The sequence below is a fragment of the Spinacia oleracea genome, chromosome 5, assembly GCF_020520425.1.
Source record: "Spinacia oleracea cultivar Varoflay chromosome 5, BTI_SOV_V1, whole genome shotgun sequence".
NCBI lineage: Eukaryota > Viridiplantae > Streptophyta > Magnoliopsida > Caryophyllales > Amaranthaceae > Spinacia > Spinacia oleracea.
In genome coordinates this window covers 1953143-1974244 of record NC_079491.1, presented here as the reverse complement: position 1 = coordinate 1974244, position 21102 = coordinate 1953143, and the positions used below count along the sequence as shown (strand labels likewise).

Sequence of the window (21102 nt, the reverse complement as noted above, 5' to 3'; positions counted from 1 at the left end):
CACAAAGAAATTCTAACCAAATACATAATACAGTATGTTTTTTTACATAGAGTTGGTGCTCTGATGCTCAATAAATTTTAAATACGAAATACTTCATACAAATTAAGAGAAAAACGTCCTTAATTATAGAAAATAACCTTAACAATGACTATTATCTTTCTTTTTAACAGGAAACTATTATCAGTGTATAGATAAGTAAAAATCAGGAGAATAAAAAGTTGTCTTTAATTTTGTCACTATTTTACATATTAAAAGAAAAAAATAAAGGGAAAAAAATCCTAAAATTGTGTAAAACTGCGTAACTGGACATAATTTCCGTTAATTTTCTAACCCCATTCTCTTTCTGTCCCCCTCTGTCTTGTCTGCTCTTTCTCTCTCTTCTTCCGCTTTCTCTCTCTACATCCCTATCTCCCTCTCTCTCAAAAAACGCAGAAATGCGGTAATTTATTTTGCAATGATTATAGATAGGGTTCCCATTTTCTGCATGAACGTATAATCGATTTCTTTTCTGATTAGGGTTCCACTATATTAATTTTTATTTGAGAGAGTTGGAAGATTTAGGGTTTTTCCCAATCTTGATGTTCAACCAAAATCCCCCCCTTTTGATTTGAGCCGGCAAAGATTGTTTCTTTATTAATTAAATGTTAAATGTATATGGCTAGTTAGTTAGTTCCGTGTACAGCAAGTTGTGCAAATTTGATTGATTCTTTTTCTGGGGCATAAAAATTGCCTTTTTAATTGAGCTTCTTTTTAACATAATTTCTGGAATTTAAGAGCTAAAAGTTTTGACTTTTGGTTGATTTGGGGGTAAATCTGACTCCCCCGACAGATTAATTTTGTTGATTGTTTGGGGGTGCAGTAGATTGAAAGGGGTAAAAAGAAGGGGGAAGAAGCAGAAAAAAAAAAGAAAAAGTGGATAAAAGATGGATCAGATTATTGGTGGAAAGTTCAAGATGGGCAGAAAAATTGGAAGTGGATCATTTGGGGAGCTCTATTTAGGTATAATTTTCTTGTCTTTTTTTTGTTTGTTTTTACTTTAGTTTGTTTCAGAAATATGGTGTTTGACCAAATTTTGATGGGTTGTTTTGATTGATCCAGGGGTCAATATCCAAACTGGTGAGGAAGTAGCTGTGAAGATGGTATGATCTTCTTCTTGGTTTTTGCTATCTGATGAGTGATGATTGAAATAGAGTAGTTGACTTGCATATTCAAAAATCATTTCATGCTTATTAAGTGTTTGATGACGATTTTTTTGGTAGTTTTTGTTACAAATGGTTTTATTTTACATGGTGTTATGGTTTACTTTTGTGTAATGGAGAAAGTATCATCTTGTGCTATTTGTCGGCACCACTAGTTCTGTTACAGAAGTAATTAAGACAAGATTGTTGATTAGGTTTTGATTATCACGTAGGAGCAACGTTTTGATGTATTGATATCGAAGTTCTTGTAGAAAGCGAAGTGCATTTGTTTGTGTTTTTTTTGTTTGGATATTCCATTATAGTTTCTCCAAGGAAAAAGCTTGCTTGCTATGATTTTGTTACTAAGTGGTGTGTGAACTTGTATACATTTCCCCGTACTTACTCTAGACATTGATATTGTAGGAATCTGTGAAGACCAAGCATCCCCAACTACACTATGAATCAAAGTTGTACATGCTTCTTCAAGGAGGAAGTAAGTACTGCAGCACCTTACTAAATGTTTATTATAAAGTTGGAAAAACTGGGATTTGGCCAGCTTTGTGTTCTGTGTTATGTAGTTCTGAAAAAGTAGCTTCTTTCTGTCTGATTTGAATGTGTTCTCCTTTGGGAAATAGGATTAAATTAACTGTAATTAAACCCCCTATGTAGCCAAAAACCAAGGCTCAATACCTTCTGAAACTTTATGATTTAGTGTTATTGTTCATAGAATTTGAGATTTCAGTTCATATGATTTGTTGCCCTACTCTAGTCTCTATCAGTGTTTATCTTCAATGCTTTGTGTAAATATTGAGGTGAAACATCAGTCTGCTATTCAAGCTCAACATGCTGGAACAGGCTATTTGTAATGTTTTCCATTTCAAGATTAGGGTGAATGATATGTTTTGTGCCTATAACTCTCTAACGACCTAACCTTTCTGCAATCCGCATTCCTCAAACAACTTTCATCCTATGACTCCTGGTTTTTCTGTATTCTCAAACTGCTGTTTTAAGTGTTCCCACCTACAGTTTACCTTCTGCCTAGTTTGCCTGCACTGTCAGTTTGGACTAATATTAGAGGTGATCAAATTTCGGGCAGGGTCGGGCTTCAACACAAAAAAAATATGCCCATAAATTTGGTGCGGGCCGAAACGGGCTCAGTTCGGGCTTGGGTTTTGGTCTAAAATGCACATTTTAACTTTTAAGGTGCCCAACCCCGCATTTTTTCGGGCCGAGTCGGGTCAGCGGCCTGGGCTATAGTTGATCAGGTCTAAATCATATCTTTATCCAGATACACGAAGGTAGCCCCTTATTGGAAGGTGCAATTGTTTTGACGTATTACTGAACTTTTGCATACTGATACAAAATAAATTATTTTGCATGCAAGGCCTGTAAGTTAACCGACTGTAAGAACTCTCTTCTAAAGTGTTTATTTTGTTGTTGTTGTTGAAGCTGGAGTGCCCCATCTCAAATGGTTTGGAGTTGAAGGTGAACATAATGTAATGGTGATTGATCTTCTGGGACCAAGTCTGGAAGACCTATTTAACTACTGCAGTAGGAAGTTGTCGCTGAAAACAGTACTAATGCTTGCCGACCAGTTAGTAAGTGCCATCAATATCTTGTTGCTAATTCTTATCTTATCTGGTGATGATGCTTTATCTCTTTATTTGGCTTTCAGATCAACAGAGTTGAGTACATGCATTCAAGAGGGTTCCTTCACCGTGACATAAAACCTGACAATTTCTTAATGGGACTTGGTCGCAAAGCAAATCAGGTATATTACAGTGTTAGCCTTAAGTTAGAATAGAGTGACTATTCCATAAAAAATAGTATGGAGGACATGATTTTATCTTTTAGTCCCGTATTGGGCTTGTTTAAGGCATCTATCACATTTAAGTGATTATTTTAAGTTTGTAACGTGAGAGCTTTTATGATATGCACATGATTGGGTGGGTATTTTATCACATAAGGACAACAGCTTCTGGTTATATGTGGAGTAGATAACCCTTAATTTATGCAAACATATTACATATGAGACTCGGGAAGAATAATTTTGTAGATTGTTCATTTCTGCAGCATCGGACATGCTTCTCCTCTTAAGTTAATGGGTAATTCCTGACATTTTACACTGATTTTTTCTGTGAGATGATCAAAAGAATTGTTTGTGCTAGAATATTTTTTTTTAGGGAACAAAAATATTGGATTAGACTTCGGAGAATTAGCTTATATTTTGAGTAGGTTTTCTGTTGTTTGAGTTGGCCCTGCCAGAGTGCCATCCGCCATTTGTGATACTTGTGTGTCTTTTTGTAACATGAAGATGATATGCTGTTATGTTTTTATCCTGATGTAGGTTTACATTATTGATTATGGTTTAGCTAAGAAGTACAGGGATCTGCAAACTCATAAGCACATACCATACAGGTAATTGATTGGTCTCTCTTATATTTCACGTATGTTCACTAATTGAACTTGGATTATCTGACTGCCTCCATGGTCTTATCTATCCATGTAAATGGCCATGTGTTGAAAGCTTCTGAGTGTTACTCCCCTATAGACCTGATCAACTATAATCCGGCCTGTTGGCCCGGCCCGGAAAATGTGCAGGGTTTGGTACCCTAAAATATGCTTTTCAAACCAAAACCCAAACCCGGCCCGGCCCGAATTTTGATCACCTCTACTCCCCTCCCCTTTAAATTATTCTTTGTCTTCATTTTCATTACTGAGTGATTTTATATGCTGCTACAGGGAGAACAAGAGCCTTACTGGTACAGCACGTTATGCAAGTGTGAATACTCATCTTGGAATTGGTTAGTGGCTTATGTATAATTGTTTCCAATATTTCACTGAGTAACGAATCGCCAGGTTAATAGAATCTGATATATTTTTTTTCCTATTGTTTTGCAGAGCAAAGTAGACGAGATGATCTTGAATCTCTTGGTTATGTTCTAATGTATTTCCTTAGAGGAAGGTTGAATTCATAACAACTGTCCTCTTGTGTTATTGTGTTATTTTTTCTTTAACCTTTATTTTCTTTCTACTTTATTTCTAACGTGTCTTTGTGTGTTTTATCTGTGTCAGTCTTCCTTGGCAAGGGCTAAAAGCAAATACCAAAAAGCAGAAATATGATAAAATTAGTGAAAAGAAGATGATGACTCCCATAGAGGTACTATGGTATTTCTTGAACTCATTTTTCTCTCTTTTTTTCCAAGTCATGTAAGACCTTTTTCTCCTCTTTAACGGTGCTAGTTTATTTTATTAATTTGTATTTAGAAGCAATGTGGTTGGTCACCTCTCTTCATATTTTTCTATATTGCTTGTTATTTTATTATAAAATATTTCCATTAACTTCATAGCATATCTGACTGGGACATGTATTTAACAGGTGCTTTGCAAATCATATCCTTCAGAGTTTGTATCATATTTCCACTACTGCAGATCGTTACGCTTCGAAGATAAGCCTGATTACGCGTATTTGAAGAGACTTTTCAGGGACCTATTTATTCGAGAAGGTAAATGTCGTTGACCTAAACTTATCTGTATCTTATGACTGAGTTCTTCTGGTCTGTAGTTCTTTTGAGAATTCTATTTTACTAGCAGCACATTAGCAAGAATTGAGACATTAATCTTGACCTTTTTTCATAGGTTATCAATTCGACTATGTATTTGACTGGACTATAATGAAGTATCCACAAATTGGTGGTAGCTCCAGAACACGGGTCAGTAACTTTTATTTTAGTTTTATAATTGGCGTCTACCTTTTCTTTTCTTTTCTTTTTTAACCAAGCTGTTTGTGTATTCCAGTATCCTGGTCCTAAGCCAGCTTTAAATGCAGGACCATCTGCGGAAAGACCAGAAAGACCCTCAGGTTTGTGCTCTCTTATCTCTCTTTCTTATGTTTAGGCGACATAATCTCAGTTTAAGCATTAAGTATGACAACTGTTGACATACATATTTTAAACAAATTGAACTTATTTGAGTCTTGTTATCTGCTCGAGAATGAACCTCAGCCCAAGTCCTAATCAAGAACGCTGTGTTGACTTGATAGTAGACCTGATCAAAAGGCGGGCCGGGTTTGGACCAGGCCTCGACATAAAATCTGCCCATCATGTTGGGCCGGGCCAATATTCGGGCTGAATCTTGTGCCCAAGCCTGCTATTCGGGCCTAAAATACCAGCCTTTCGGCCGTTTCGGGCCAGGTCAAATTTATAATTAAAAGTGTAGTTTTACATTGCCCAAAGCCCGTCAAAAATTTTAAAATTTCGGACCAGGCCTAAAAATTCCGCCCAAACCCATAAAATTCCGGGCTGGGCTCATGTTGATCAGGTCTACTCGATAGTTTCTATTGTAGTAGTGTAGTTTGATATTTAGCTATCCTTCACCCTCATTTTCTATGGCTGATACTCGCTCATATGTTTATCATTTAGTGGGGCGCGAGCTTCGGGATAGACTTACTGGTGCAGTAGAAGCCATTTCCCGCCGAAATACTTTAGGTTCTGGTGATCACTCCAAGCAAAGGAGCTCACAAGACGTAACTACATCCCGAGACATGGTAAATACTACTAAAACTTCCTTTTTCTCTGTGATCAATGGTTGATTTTTTTTCTTTTCAGTAAGGCAAAGTATCTTCGTTATCCCCGATTTGACCTGTTATACTTAATTGCTTTATAGTAGTTGTACGGGAGTATACTTGTATTTGGCTTCTTATTCCAGATTGCCTGAATATTATACTGGCCTTGTTGGTGTATAGAATTTTCGCTGTTTCCTTGCTTTCCTCTGATTTTAGACCCGGACATAATTTTAATCTGTTGCTAATGAATTAATTATTACCGCCCTAGTCCCTACCAATTAAATTTATTCTGCTCCATTTTCTGTAGATAATACCCTGTAAAAGTTTACAAGTCGAGTAACAAACTAACAATTAACTACTTCTTCCGTTCTTATTTACATGACACAATTTCCTATTAGGGAAATTACTTTTTAGTTGACACAATTCTATTATGGGAAAAGTTTTGTACGGTGAATTGTCCTACTTACCTCACTTTTCTGGTGATTTGGTGAAAGTGATGGTTGGTTGGTTATTGTTAAGGGGCACTTTTGTCCTTTAACTTTCTCTTTTACCTGTCCTTAATATGTGTGCCAAAATCAAACGGAGGAAGTATATAAATGCATATTCACTGGACACGATGAATATTTCTATGATTTCAGTGCATAAAACATCTTCCTTAACGCTTCAAATTCTCCGTTTTAACAAATTTCTAACATTTTCGCTGTAAATAATACATAGCAAAGGGATTCTGAGAAGATGAACATTTCCCGGGTTAGCAGCTCTACCACACGAAGAGCCACTGCCGTCGCAAGCAACAGGCCGACCTCCTCTAGCGACCTCGGGGAGAGTCGTGCGGGTCGACCAACAACCTCATCAAGTATGGCCCACCGCCATTCCTCGAATGTACAGAGGCTTCACCAAGGAGTAGAGTCGAGGCCCGCTTCACGAACACGGGCTTCTGCTTCACGGGGAATCCGTGATGATCATATCCGTAGCTTTGAACTGCTCTCCCTCAGAAAGTAGTAGTTATATTTTGTTCAAATCTTGCAAAGCCAAAATGGGTAATTGCATTTTGTTTATCTTAATCTGGGTGTTGGTGTTGTTCTCGTATAAAATTACCATTTTTAATTGTCATGATATGATATTCTATCTACCCTTCATTTTCTGTTATCCTGATTATAGAATTTTTGACCATTTAATGTGTTCTATCCATTTTTCCTTGGCTATGTTTAAGATAAAAGAGAATTGTACTTACAAAATCGATCGGCTATGTATAATTTGGTACTATTGTTTGGCTATTCTTCAAGAAAGCAAAGGTTACTCTGCATTCATTTCACTTGTAATGATTTTTTAAGTAAAATATTTTTCAAGGAAAACACTATTTTAAATTAGTTTTATTTTGTTTGGTTTCCTTGTAAGAAAATTCATAGAAGAAAGGAAATGGAGTAGATCTATAGATGGGTAGGGATTGATGGGAAGAGAGAAGTATTAGGTAAGGAAGAAAAAGGAAAAAGTAGTTTCTCTTCATTACAAATGAGAAATATTCTCCACCTCGGAAAGAGTTATTGGAAAATTATCGTGCAAACCAAACAACGTAAAATGATTGAAAAGGGAATAATATCTTTGTATGAAAACTTTTTACACCAAAGTTTAGGGTAGTGCATAGTGTGAAAAAGACGGAATATAGAAGAAGAAGAAGAAGAAGAAGAAGAAGAAGAAGAAGAAGAACCAAACAAAATAACGTAAAATGATTGAAAAGGAAAAAATCATTCTTAATAAAAACGTGTTTTACAACCAAACTAAACTCTCTTTTACCATCTTGCTCTTCACCCATTTCCTATTGTGAGGTTAAAAATGTAAAAACTACTGCCATGTTTGTTCAGTGAGATGATGAGGGAAATTGGGAAGTGTATAGTGTAAAAAATGGAGTAAAGAAGAAGAGAAAAAAACACTGAAACCTGAAAGGACATGTAAAATACTCTTAAATTTTGTCTAGACCTGATCATCATGAGCCCGGCCCGGCCCGACCTAATTGGCATAATTTTTAAGGCGTGGTCAAGCAGGAACCAGCCTGCAATTTGATCAGGTCTAATTTTGTCATACAAACGTCCGAGTACTCAACCTGTGAAGTGTAGAGTAACACTGTAACATAGTTTAAATGATTCTGGAGCTGCTATTATTACTCAAATACAAGTGCGAGAAACATAGCAAGGTTGCCAAGATCATTATTTACAGAAGGGCTATAACATTAGTTATTTTAGGATGGAGAAAATATTCTATCATCATACATGAATACAAACACAAATACAAAAAACCGAACTCTTGAAACAACTACAACCATGGCCAACTGGAAAACGCAGCCATAATAAGCATACATCATTCACTTTAAAGAGAGAAGAAAAGCAGGGAAAGGAGGGGAGGAAACAAAGTTCACTCCACCATAACAAACCTCACTTCTCATCGCTGCTCGATTCACCGCTCTCGTTGAGAAGATTTGCAGCAGAAGATTTTGCATTTTCTACTTTTAGGGTTTCTGTTGATTTGTAAACATCTGGGGTTTCTACCATTGGAACAGGATGAGGTTCCTTCTGCAATTCCTCAGAAGATTTTGCATTTTCTACTTTTTGGGTTTCTGTTGATTTGTTCATATCTGGGGTTTCTACCATTGGAGGGGGTTGTTGTGCATCAACAGAATGAGATTCCTCGGGTTGTTGCGTGGTGTTGGGTTTTCTTGAAACTTGCATTTCCTCAAATTTTGAAAGGACATGCTGAAGCTCATCATTTAGGTTTAGAGCTTCAAAGAGCAAGCTTTCATCATCATTTGTGCTTTGAACTATCCTTTGCAGAACAGGCTGTGACTCCTTGCACTTGTCCAACATGTTAATTGTCAGATCATCCTGCAATAGTACAAACAAATTCCACTTTCACTGAACCAATCAATGGACAAATACTTACCAGAAAACATGGTGAACGACGCATAAATTTTCAACTGGCTAAGAATAAAGAAAGTTCTTCATGTATGGACTGAAATAAACAGACTGATAAATGCAAGGAGTAGGAAAATCTGGCACTTGATTAATAAGAGTCTTAAAAAACTATCAGAAAATGTACCACATTAATAGAAGTCTTCAGGTTTTGCAAACAACAGATAATGTACTCCCGTAATATAGCTTTTTCCCCATGTTTTCGGATGTTCTAATGTCATGACCTTTGATTCATGACATTAGATACTATCATACTACTAGCAAAATTCCCGTAAGTCAGTTTTGGTTATTTAAAAAACTATGCATGTCAATACTACACCTAACGCCATCCTGAGATGAAGATGCTTCAATGACAAATGGCAAATTGGTCGGGGTGCTGCAAACTATATACTTCCTCTGTTCTTATTTAGTTGAGACGTTTCTTTAGTTATATTTGTTAATGCACATCTTTGATCATTTATATCTTCAATTATGTAAAAGAGAAGATCATACAAAGTTAGATATTTAGAAAATATTTATCGAGATGAATCTAACAAGATCACACATGATTATATTTACCTTACACATAAAGCAATTGTATGAGTAGGGTTTAAGTCAAAATATGTCGATTAAACAAGAACAAAGGAAGTATGCTTATGGAACAGCAAAAAATAAAAAGCAAACTACTGGTATATACGTAAGAGTATAAGACACTCTTTGGTCCAATAATATTTATAAATCCGCAGTGTTCAACAGCTGAGTCCTAAATATTTTATTGAACAGTTAAACAGCAATACCCAGACCTTTAAAAGGAAATTTACCTCAATGACTTCGGGCTCTGCTTCAGAGTTCAACAAGCTGGATAGCACTTCAAGGCTATTCTTGGTAATTTCTAGAAACTCTTTCTTTTGTTCAACACTGAGACTGCCATAATTGTAAGGCGGCATAGCATCAGATGCATCATTTGACTCTGAGCCAGGAATTGGATAGCTTTCAGGTGGCGAGACTGCATGCTCGTCAATTAATGATTCCAAAGAATAATGCACGGGTAGAAATCCTCCATCTTCGACCTGAGAAGACATACTCCTCCTTTGCAAGTTCTGTCAATTTGATTTGATGAAGAAGCAAAAGAGCAACACCAGAGATATTAGCATATCGTTTAAGACCAATATAAACTTTGATAGGATGACATCAAATATGATACCGTTTTTCACAATTCCATTATTTAAGGTGTACTAAGTACAACCAGTGCTATTATGTTACCTAATTACTTCCCAAATGAGCATTAGCATATATAAAGCTTGTCAAGGATAGCTGGACGCATTGGAGTGTGACGACAAATAATCAAATATGATGAAAGTTACCAATCCAGCATCACACAAAAGGAAATGGTATAATTTCAATCTCCAACAAAATTAAAATCGTATGAATTATTTGAACAAATCTCAGATGTCGAAAAAATCACCTATCAATACTTAATGACAGTGGCGGTGCCAGTAGGGGTTCAGTGGGTTCAACTGAACCCCTACTGGACTTTGTAATAAATACTATTGCGTGCAGCAATAATGATGATGAGCAGATATGGCGCAGTGGTCAGATCTCCCGACTGATACCAAGTAGACGGGGGTTCGAATCTAGCCACTGCCCACTTGCTTCCCTTTTTTCGGTAGTTATTATTCTATGCTTTTCTATTTTATTTTGTCATTTGTTTCTCTATTTTTTATAGTTATTGTTCTTTTGTTAAAAAAAAACTCAGTATTTTAGGGGGCTTTATTTATTTTTACTTTTTTTGAAAAACATGATCAATTAACTGTTTTTTTCAAAAAAAAAATAAAAAATTCGAACCCTTAACGGAAAATTCCTGGCACCGCCACTGCTTAATGATTAACAGTCTTTCTAACAAGTCCACAGGCACTTGGTATTGTTGTTAAGCATCATCCATCCACAATCTATTTTTAGCGGCCAAAAAGAAGGGAATGATGAACCCAAAAGAAAAGTTATTTAATGCTTCGTATCTTTCTTTGTTACCTATAAATTTAATTCCCTGAAATAGATTATGAACGAGGCTAATTAGAAAAACCGAATGACTAATTACTAGACTTCCAAGATGTGCTATAATTTTAATTTTAATGGTGTAGCAAGCTGGCAACAATGCTTTGAAGAGATAAGATCAACATTATTTATAATTCAACTACAATCTCCAACATAATTAAAATCATTGGAATAATTTGAATAACCCAGATTCCATAAATAACATAAAGGCGCAAATGAATTTGAGGAAAAATAAGGAAGATGCCCTAATTTATCCTAAAACACACACATCCATTAAACATTGAATTCATACATAGCAAAATATGAACAAATCATGCCAAGTATTAAAGCATTTCACCCAAATATTAACAAACTCATCAACAGCCAACATTCCGGCTCGAAATCATTCAAAATTACCTCATAAGTTTGGCGAAAAACTGGCAAATAACTCAACTCCTCGGTCTCGCCCCAAGCCCTAATCAACTCCATAGCTCTAACTTGACATTCGCGATCAGCCTGAGGATTCTCAATGAGCTTAGCCACCATATCTTCCACCACTTTCTCCGACGCAATCTCCGAGAATACCTTCTCGCAATTCATCGCACAAGCTTCTAGAAGCTCCAATGCCAACCTCAACGTCTTCGCATCGCCGTTTCCGCTATTGTTAATCTTCTTCTTAATCGCCTTCATAATCTCAGCGCCGTTCAGCTCCTCGGCGTTAAGTAACGAGCAAATTCTCAAATTAAGGCCCCAATCGGGCGATTCAAGCGTCGGGGAAGTGGATTGATCAACGATTCGTGATTCAGGAGTTGGAGTTTGAAGAAGGTCCTTCATTTCCTTCACTTTTAGGGATATTGTTCTTCCCATTTGTGTTCCCCCTGCTTTCAGGCGTTCTCCAATGGAGGCTAGCGTTGATTTGTCCATTGTTTTGGGGGTTTTAGGGTTAGCGATTTTGGGATTGGGGATTTTGATTGATGAACTTTTTTGAATTTTTGTTGAAGAAGAGGAGAGAGAAAGAAGTCGAAGAGAGGAGGGGGAAATGAGAAATTTGGGGGAATGTTTAGATTTTGTCCGAGTCAAACAGAAAATAAAAGTAAGTGTGATTAAGGAGAGAGATACGCGTGGAAGGTGGTAATTAATCAATTTTTTTATTTTATTTTTTTATATTTTTGGTCAGTAACAAAATTAGTTATCGTCTCGAGCGATGCTTCAGATCATTCAAGTTTATTATTTTGATGACCTCCTCATATATCTTGTTAATTTTATCGTTATGTCGCCCAAATAATCCATTACTTAAAATCTCCAAATTACATTTGTAACTACCATGAAAATGACCAGGTTATAGTAAAATTAATTCATTTATAAAAAGTCATTCATCTATAATAAAAATCAAATTTAATTTATACATAATAATTGAACTAAAATGAGGTATTTGTTGATCAAAACTACAACCGTTGAGAAGATTTTGCACTATATATAAGAATACACTCTACACCTTCTTTCCCGTCGTAATCCCCCCCCCCCCCCCGGTTATCCCAATCAACGGCATTGATGGTAGTGGAAGGGTGTTTTGTTTGAAAAGAGCTAGTGATGTTGAAGGTGGGAGACCTTGATGCTAAATTCAAGGGGATCTTATATTAATATTTTCTTCACATGTCATATTAACATTCCGCTAATGGCCCTGTTTGGCAATTGGCTGTTGGTTGTTGGCTGTTTTACTTGGCTGGTTTGACTGGTTGTTCAAGTAGGCTGCTTTTGTTGGCTGTTTGACTATGGATTGGTTTCAAATATGTTTGGAAAAATCAGTTGTTGGCTGTTGGTTGTAGCTATGTAAAATGACATTTAAGGACATTTAATGTCTTTTATTCATTTTTCAATACATACTTTGTATTATGTACGGAGTAAAACGAAATTACAAATAAATAAAATATTAATTAAAAATAAATTACTTTATGAAATAGTATTAATAAACGAGCTTTTCACAAACAGACCTTGATAAACGATCCACAACGAATTTAAACGAACATATCAATAAACGTAATATTGTTTTGAATTTTTTAAAAATAACCATTTCAAATAAGTTTTTTGCAATTATACTTACTAATACTAGTTTATACTCTCATAAAATAAAAATATTCTGAAAATTGAAGTCTAACAAAATAATTACAACTTAGTTCTAACTAAAAGATCTAGCTTGAACGAGCTTATAAACGAACACGGTCGAGCTTATAAACGAATATGAACGAGTTGTTCGCATCCTAAATGAGCCGAAGACCAAGTTGTCGAGCTAGTATCATTTATTAAACGAGCTTCAAAATTTTATTTGAACGGTTTGACCGAGCTTGTTCACGAGTTGTTCACGGATGAATCAGCCCTTTGACATCTCCACCGAACATAACTAATAATATAATCTCTTTAGCATTTCAGTATTTCACGGTAATTTAAGAAGAGGGAAATTAGGTGATTTTTTTCACTACAATTAAAATTATTAATTAAGATCGTCAACGATTTCGTGATTGTTTAATTTCTCTTTCAAAAACTTTAACTTCTCATACTATCTTAATATGAAATATTTCCCATTCAAGTTCATATAAATTAACAATGATCAATGGCCTTGTTTGGCAAATGGAGTTTAGTCGTTTACTTCTTGCATTAGCGATTAGCAGATTATCTTTTTGTTTAGCAAATTTGACTACGAATTTAACTAGTAGTTACATAAATGTGTTTGGTAACACTCAGGGTGCGTTCTGTTCACCTTAAAAAAAATAAGTTTTAGTTCCAATAAGTTCAGATAAGTTCAGATAAGTTTCAATAAGTTCCAATAAGTTTCAATAAGTTACAATAAGTTCAGGTAAGTTCCAATAAGTTCAGATAAGTTCCAATAAGTTCCAATAAGATTCAACAACAACAACATCAACAATAATAATAATAATAATAATAATAATAATAATAATAATAATAAAAATAATAACAAAAATAATAAATAATAATAATAATAATAATAATAATAAATAATAATTATAATAAAATAATAATTATAATAATAATAAATAATAAATAATAAATAATAATAATTAATAATTAAATAATTATTCTTATATTATTATTCTTATTCTTCTTCTTCTTAATATTATTATTATTCTTATTATTATCATTCTTATTATTATTATTAGTGAAATATTACTATTATGATTATAAATAACCCGACACGATATTAACCATAACCGATAAGAACCCAAATTCGGCGAAAATTGAGCCATTACATTCGAACCCGATTTACCCGATCTGACATGAAGATGACCGATATGATTCTCAAATCCGTTTAAACCCAACCCCTTTTCAACTCGTTCCCGTTTAAACCCGTACCCGTTAATACCCGAAACCGTTTCAACCCGTTCCCGTTTAATCCAGGATCTATGACAACCCGAACTCGTTTCAACCCATGCATACCCGTTAAATCCTAAACCCGTTAAAATCCGAACCCGTTTCAACCCGTACCCATAAAAATCCGAACATGTTAAAATCCGAACCCGTTTCAACCTGTACGGTCGTACCCGTAAAAATCTGAAAACGTTATTTATTATTATTAATTAATTTTTTTTATATATATTATTAATTTTTATATATATTATTAATTATTAATTATTTTTTTTATTTTTATTATTATTGTTATTATTGTTTATTATTTATTTTCATTTTTTATTGTTCCTTCTCGGAATTAGTTTGCAGACACCTTCAAAAGAGACCTTCTACGACTTTTATTTTTCGATTTTAGGAACAGTGGCGTACGCCCTCCTTCTGCTATAACCGCGAGGATGCGATAGAAATAAATCTCTTAAAATAATTTACGTACAATTTCTAGTCAAATTTAATTTTCTAATATAATTAGGACCAATATTGTAACAGACTAATATTTGATCAATGAATCTAACATAAACTTGGATCGTTAAAAAGAATTAGGAAAACACAAATTCTTATTTACAAGGGGTGTACAATAAATATTGTACACCGAAGTAAAAGTTAACTCAAAATGCTTAAAAGTTAAACTTATATATGTAAAAATTATCTATTTTTTAGTGATAATTTTTTAAATTTTAGTAAAACTTATTTCTTCAAAATGACTAATAATGTATATAATTATTCATTTAACCCTTTAAAATATTTATCTATCAACTTTTTTATTACTAATATAAAAGTTAATAAAAACTAGGTTAAAATTACAAAAAAATTGGATAAAAATTATGTTGGTGTACAATAAATTTATTGTACAACTTGTGCGCACAAGATCTTTTGTTAAAAAAATGAAAGGGAAGTTGGAAAAGAGTCAAACAACCTCATAGGCGGGAGAGCTCCACCTCCCTCCACTCCTCTTCGTCGCTCTTGCCGTCTGCTCTCTCTCTTCCTTGCGTCTACTGCGGCGGTGAAGTAGTTAGCGAAACCCCAGAAAAGGGTTTCTCTTCTTGCAATCTTAGGTATTCTACTGCAATTTCCAACCCCTTCCCCCAATTTAGCTCCAATTTATTCAACCTAATTGCACCCTAGAATTCAAATGATTAGGTTCTCCAAACAATTGATTTGGAATTCAATTTCATCATTTCAATTTCCAGATTTAATAGATTTTAAAATCAAATTCATACCTGATTGCATGTGATTACTTCATTGTTCGTGCAATTATCTAGTGTTATTAGATGCCCTAGCTTGCAATTTTATGTGGTATTTGAAAAGTATTCAAGGGGCCTTTCTATTTTCAGGTCGAATAACAATATGCTGTCTGGAATTAAGTTGATTTCTCGGGATCAAGTTGATAGGGTAAGGCACTTGTACTTGCTCTGTTAATATCTTTCTAATGGTGAACTTTGAGTGTAGTTGTTGATTTTTACGCTGGTGAAACACATTCCCTGTTGCCGCAGGGAAATATCGAGGAATCGAGTGGCAAGAAAGATAGGGGGAAGAAGAAGGGTTCCAAATATAGTACTTCAGATGATGAAGAACATGAGAAAATTAGGAAAGGGTCTAAGAAAAAGAAGTGGTACTCTTCTGATGAGTATTCGGCTTCATCTTCAGCGGATGATGTGAGTGATAATAGCTTGGGAGGTGACAGGAAGAAGCACAAGAGTCGTAAGCTGAAGGTTAAGAAGAAGTCGAAAAGAAGCAAACGGAAGTATTCTTCCGAAGATGATTCTTTATCTGGCTCTGAGAGTGGAGAGGATGATGGTATAGGAAGAAGGAAGCGTAGGAGTAAGGGTAAAGAGAAAGATTCTGGTACATATTTATGTTACTTTTGATTGCTTATTGGTAGAGACTTGTGGTTTTTCATACCTGATTATTGAAAAATGGTTAACTAATAACTTTTTAATTGTATTGAACACAGATGGTGCTGGAGGCCCTAGCTCTAAGGATAAAATTGATATCGTGAGAAAGGAAATGGGGTTGGACTGGATGACTAGACCAGCTGAAAAAACAGGCAAAAGTGCTCAGCCACTGTATAAGGAGCAGCCAGTCGAGTCCGGTAGTGAAGAGGTAGGCTAGACTAAACCTTGACTTTCTCACGAGTCATAATTGCTGAATTTAGAGATCAACACTGAAACCAGTTGCTTCAAAATATTTAATGACCAAGGGCCTTGTTATTTGTCTGAAGTTGGTTTATTGATTGTCTGCATAGTTTTGGTGGCCTTGGTTTCAAGCAGTTATTGTCAAATTAGTTTTTCTCATATTGATGAAGAAATTTATTTGTGTGCGAAACAAGTTACCATTACAAACATTATCGTAGGCAATGATGCGAGTAGCTTTGTGTACTTCATCATTTACAAAAACCATCTTTTACTTGAAAACAAGCCATTCAAGGTAGTGAATCTATATTCTATGGAGTTTCCTAAGGTCATTAATGACCTTTTACTTCCCCTTATGAATAGTCTTTAACGCCCCTGTTAATTGTAAAATATAGTGAGTGTTTAATTGCAAAATGCCCCGAAAAGGAGATTACTTAAGGAAGGTGAAAACGGTAAAACAAGGAACTGCAAATAAGGAAGATGCAGTTATATAAAGAAAATGACAAATACCTCATCAGACAGGTAGCGGAAGCAGAACATATTAAAGGAAAATATCTTAAATCAAGGGCTACATAGTTATGTGAAATCAACGAAAGGGTGAACATTTCATTTGATAGAGTCTCCATCCCAAATTGTACGCATATGACAAAATTAAAATCTGTTCAAGAATAATTAAAACATTCTTACTTCCCAATCACACCCCAAAAATTCTCTAATCAAAATTATTGCTAAATATTAACTGATCAATCACACAATATCAAGCAAAAGTCATAATTTTTTCTTATGATGAACTTTGTGAACAATGTTTCTTACATGTTTATTATATACATTAATACTTTCCCACGCATCGCTTGCATATAAGAATAAGACTAGTGGACAATAAGTCAATAAGGGGTTGACATTTTAATTGGGGGTGTGGAAGGTGTGGACCTGTGGTGTGCTTAGTTTTAAAAAGCGCGCTTTTTTGCGCTTAAAGCTCGGAAGCTCAGAAGCTAAGCCGAAGCCTAGCGACATACAAGAAGCGCGCGCTTTTTTGCGCTTAAAGCTCGGAAGCTCAGAAGCTAAGCCGAAGCCTAGCGACATACAAGAAGCGCGCGCTTCCTAGCGCTTTTGCGCTTCTTGTAGTCTGGGCACATCAGACCCTTCTTTTTATAAAAATTAAAGCCACGTGACTCTAATCTTCTTTCTAAAGTATCACATGATTTCTTTTTTTTTGAAAAGAGAATATTTGGGATGTTTTTGAAAACCCTAGTGCAATTTTCTCCCGTAGCCGGATTTCTCTAGCCTTCTCACCGGATTTCTCCCGTCGGATTCTGAATTTTTCTTTCATCGTTTTGATTTCTCTTTTTTTTTCATCTTTTCTTTCCATATTTTTTGAACTTGTGAAATTTTATTATTTCTTTCCGGGTGCGCTTCGCCTACGAAAAGCGTGCGCTTTCGATTTGCGCTTTGCGCTTAAGCTCCAGGGCCCTTTTGCGCTTCAGTGTGCTTCACGCTTTTTAAAACTAAGGTGGTGTGTTGACAGTTTTAATGCAGTTTATGATCACATTTATTCTAAAATTATATTGTTTGAGAGTTTGAGTTTTACAGATTCAGACTTGTGTACCCAATTACCCTCCATTGCCTTTTTGTGGTGTGACTGCCATTTTCCCCTATTCTTATCTATTGACATAATTTATTCAAAAAGGTTTGTGAACCTTGTGTAATGAGTGGACATGCCATATAGTTTTGGAGCCTGCTTCTGAGCTTCATGCTACCTTTAAGTTTGCCAAATTTCATTGCTAATTAGAGTTCTACATGCTTATCAATATCTATATGTTAAAGTACGATGAAGCATAATTTTTGGAGAACTCATTTATCTTGTTTTTAATCAGAAGGAAATAGTAAACCGCAAAGAACTGAATCCTTATCTGAGGGACAGTGGAAGTGGCTATCCTGAAGATGCAGATCAAACAAAGGCTAAAAGCGATCAACTTTTGGCATCTTCTTTAGTGGGGGACGGTGGAGCAAGCTGGAGAATGAAGGCTTTGAAGCGTGCACAAGAGCAAGCAACACGCGAGGGAACACATGTTAAAGAAGTATGTTGCACGTTCGTAAGCTCTGAAGGGCATGTTTATAGTTATGCCAGAATTTTTCTGAAATTTTGAACTAAAGGAAACTTGATATTTTCAGGTTGTTAAAGAAAGGTGGGGATCTCTAGGTACTCTTGCGGTGTCTGTGGCATCTCGTAGTGCCGCTGCTCCCCGTGCTCATTTGCACGCCATAAAATCCCGGAAGATAGGAGCAGGCGGGGAAGCTAAATCAGATTTAACTAGTGAAAGTAAAAGGGATCCTGAAAAGGTGAGCTACTGAGCTATCAATCTTCAGTCAACATACATCACTGACTAACTCTTTTCCTAGTCTCTGATGTTGAATATGAATTTCTTTATTTTCCTGTAAGCTATATTACACCGCTTGTCAGTTCACTTCAAAATGGTCTAGATTAAGACGATCTTCAGTGCTTCCATTAATGCAATGTACTTGTTGGTTTGTTACCTACTAGTCTACTTCGTTCTTGTTGGATTCTAACAGAGCAGTAGCATTCTTTAGAATTAAAGGTTATGGGATGGCCAATGTACCTTGAGGAGTATGGGTGGACATTTGAGGGTCGGGTTTAATAAAATAGTTCCATGCTTATGCTGAAATTAGTGAAATTCATATATTTTTACATCCTAATATTGCAAAGATGATTCTACAGGATACTGGACGTGAAAATATGAGGGATACTTCTGTCCGCCGTCCTGAAATGAAAGCACCTAAAGTTCACGATTCGTTATCCTGGGGAGGAAGAAAAGGTCATAAAATGAGAAGTGAAGATGCTGCCTTGATCTCAAATGCACTTTCTAGCATAAACAACTTTTCTAATGATGGAAACTTCATGAGTGAATTTGTAAATCAGCACAAAAAACCTGGATATGGCTCTCAGGATGTCTCAAGTTCAAAATCTGATGCTATTCGGGAGGGAGATTCTGATTCAGTTATAAAGAAATCTAGCGAGGAAAAGCAGCCTCTGAGTGCTAATCAACTCGCTGCGAAAGCCATGCAGCTAAGACTAAAAGGCAAGCATGAGGAAGCTGATAAACTCCTGGTGAGATTCTTTGACATTGCTACGTTATGACTTAGTGCTGCATTAACCCCCCCCCCCCCCCCCCCCCCCCCCCTTCCCCTTCCCCTCTCCCCCCGCAAAAAAATGAAAAAAGGAAATGTAAACAATGATGATTTAGGGTATTTGGCAAGTTGTTAAGCCTTTTATCCTTGATATAAAGAGTTTAGGAATCATGACCTGATATGTCAGTGGAGCTGATGCAATATATAATTTGGAATTGGGATAGGCTGAGTTTCAAGATGATGATACAAATATACAATGAGGTTGATGAGTATCTTGCTCTATTTTGCCGCTCAAAATTTTCTTTGATGTGACCATGTCAAGCCTGGAGAAAAGTTTGGGAAAATCAAGTAGATCTGATTTAAAGGTGTCTAGGCCAAGGGCCTTAGCAGTATAAAACATTGAACGTATTTTTCTTCTCATGTAGAACAATGATTTTGCTTTTGACAGACTTGTATTCGAAAGTTAAGTTGACGTGTCTTTGCTTCATAATCCCCCCCCCCCCTTCCCTCGATAATTCTATTCCTGGAAGCCATGCTTTGTAAGCCAAAGAGTTTTGCGTGAAGAGTTAAAGGTGTTGCTTAACTAAATGCAGTTACTTTTCTTTTTTTGTTTTACCAGAAAGAAGCTGGAAACAATACAGTGGATCACAGTGCAGGGGAGAGATTAGTAAAACTAAGAAACGATGTCAGTTCGAGCAGGTACCGTACATAGTTTCCCTTCCTTTCTCTAGTTCTTACTTGAATTCCATAGTTGCCTTTGAAAACCTTTTGAAATTGTCAGGATGTTGGAAGTCTGCCATCATTATAAGTAGATATCTGATTCTTATTGCTTATAGAGTACATTTATTATTATCATCAGATATGCTGCTCAAGAAAAACAGTTGCAGCAGAAGGGAAAAGAAGATGATGGTGATAGACATTTGGCTCAGACGATAACGAAGAATAAGAAATATAGTATGTCTACTCAGGCTGATGATGAATATGATTATGATGGGGCACCGACCAAAAAGGGCAGGAGAAAAGGTGGAGACCATGAGAACAGATCACATTCTATGCAAAATGTGGGAAAGCGAATTGTTACTCAACAGGAGCGATGCTTATGCTGTTTTGAGAATCCAAAGAGGCCTAAGCATCTTGTTGTAGCTATAGCGAATTTTACATACCTAATGCTACCACAATTCCAGCCAGTTGCCCCTGGCCATTGTTGCATATTAACATTGCAGGTATTTTCTGTTTCTCTATAAGTTGACCTTGTTTTTAGCTTTCTGCTATTTGCTTAGAAGTGGATTCATTTCTTTTTCCTTCTAGTTTAAGAAATTCATATGCTATTGCCAAATATAATGGCTTCATACATCACAATGGGTTATACCAAATATATATATATATATATATATATATATATATATATATATATATATATATATATATATATATATATATATATATATATATATAATCATTAATCTGTTTGTTTTTGGTCTTTAAATTCTAACTATCTGATCACGTTTATCTCAACAGCATGAGTTGGCCACAAGAATGGTAGATGAAAATGTTTGGGAAGAAATCCGCAACTTCAAGAAGTGCCTCATTATGATGGCTGCTAAGCAAGACAAAGAAATGATCTTTTTGGAAACAGTGCTTTGGTTGGCACAGCAGCGCCGCCATTGCTTAATCGAATGCATTCCTTTGCC

At 35.6% G+C, this 21102-nt stretch overlaps 3 protein-coding genes across 3 annotated transcripts in view; 2 read left to right on the top strand and 1 right to left on the bottom strand.

The window, feature by feature from the left end:
- Positions 1 to 320: 320 nt before the first annotated feature.
- Positions 321 to 6915, top strand: LOC110794844 (casein kinase 1-like protein 10). Its single transcript, XM_021999811.2, has 14 exons — positions 321 to 999; positions 1099 to 1139; positions 1602 to 1671; positions 2628 to 2776; positions 2854 to 2949; positions 3526 to 3596; positions 3921 to 3982; positions 4080 to 4143; positions 4254 to 4338; positions 4558 to 4684; positions 4818 to 4891; positions 4977 to 5040; positions 5600 to 5724; positions 6460 to 6915. The coding sequence occupies exons 1-14, from the start codon at positions 924 to 926 to the stop codon at positions 6742 to 6744; spliced, it is 1389 nt and encodes a 462-aa protein (XP_021855503.1). The 5' UTR covers positions 321 to 923; the 3' UTR covers positions 6745 to 6915.
- Positions 6916 to 7915: 1000 nt separating this feature from the next.
- Positions 7916 to 11782, bottom strand: LOC130460789 (TOM1-like protein 2). Its single transcript, XM_056828341.1, has 3 exons — positions 11133 to 11782; positions 9506 to 9784; positions 7916 to 8618 (listed from the first exon to the last, which is right to left on the bottom strand). The coding sequence occupies exons 1-3, from the start codon at positions 11637 to 11639 to the stop codon at positions 8172 to 8174; spliced, it is 1233 nt and encodes a 410-aa protein (XP_056684319.1). The 5' UTR covers positions 11640 to 11782; the 3' UTR covers positions 7916 to 8171.
- A 3238-nt stretch (positions 11783 to 15020) lies between these two features.
- LOC110794842 (uncharacterized) overlaps positions 15021 to 21102 on the top strand; it is a 6436-nt gene continuing 354 nt past the window's right edge. The window contains exons 1-10 of the mRNA XM_056828302.1: positions 15021 to 15187; positions 15467 to 15524; positions 15626 to 15977; positions 16087 to 16235; positions 18139 to 18342; positions 18437 to 18604; positions 19002 to 19391; positions 20031 to 20110; positions 20271 to 20634; positions 20930 to 21099. Of these exons, the coding sequence (XP_056684280.1) occupies positions 15480 to 15524; positions 15626 to 15977; positions 16087 to 16235; positions 18139 to 18342; positions 18437 to 18604; positions 19002 to 19391; positions 20031 to 20110; positions 20271 to 20634; positions 20930 to 21099 (1922 nt within the window). The 5' untranslated portion in view covers positions 15021 to 15187; positions 15467 to 15479. The remainder of the gene's footprint in view (positions 15188 to 15466; positions 15525 to 15625; positions 15978 to 16086; positions 16236 to 18138; positions 18343 to 18436; positions 18605 to 19001; positions 19392 to 20030; positions 20111 to 20270; positions 20635 to 20929; positions 21100 to 21102) is intronic.

Excerpts from the sequence above, each read along its gene's own strand:
- LOC110794844 (XM_021999811.2), top strand. The coding sequence starts at position 924 with ATGGATCAGATTATTGGTGGAAAGTTCAAGATGGGCAGAAAAATTGGA. Across the intron at positions 1,000-1,098 it reads ATTTGGGGAGCTCTATTTAG|GGGTCAATATCCAAACTGGT; the intron begins GTATAATTTTCT and ends TGATTGATCCAG. Across the intron at positions 5,725-6,459 it reads TAACTACATCCCGAGACATG|CAAAGGGATTCTGAGAAGAT; the intron begins GTAAATACTACT and ends AATAATACATAG.
- LOC130460789 (XM_056828341.1), bottom strand. The coding sequence starts at position 11,639 with ATGGACAAATCAACGCTAGCCTCCATTGGAGAACGCCTGAAAGCAGGG. Across the intron at positions 9,785-11,132 it reads TTTTTCGCCAAACTTATGAG|AACTTGCAAAGGAGGAGTAT; the intron begins GTAATTTTGAAT and ends TCAAATTGACAG. Across the intron at positions 8,619-9,505 it reads CAGAGCCCGAAGTCATTGAG|GATGATCTGACAATTAACAT; the intron begins GTAAATTTCCTT and ends GTACTATTGCAG.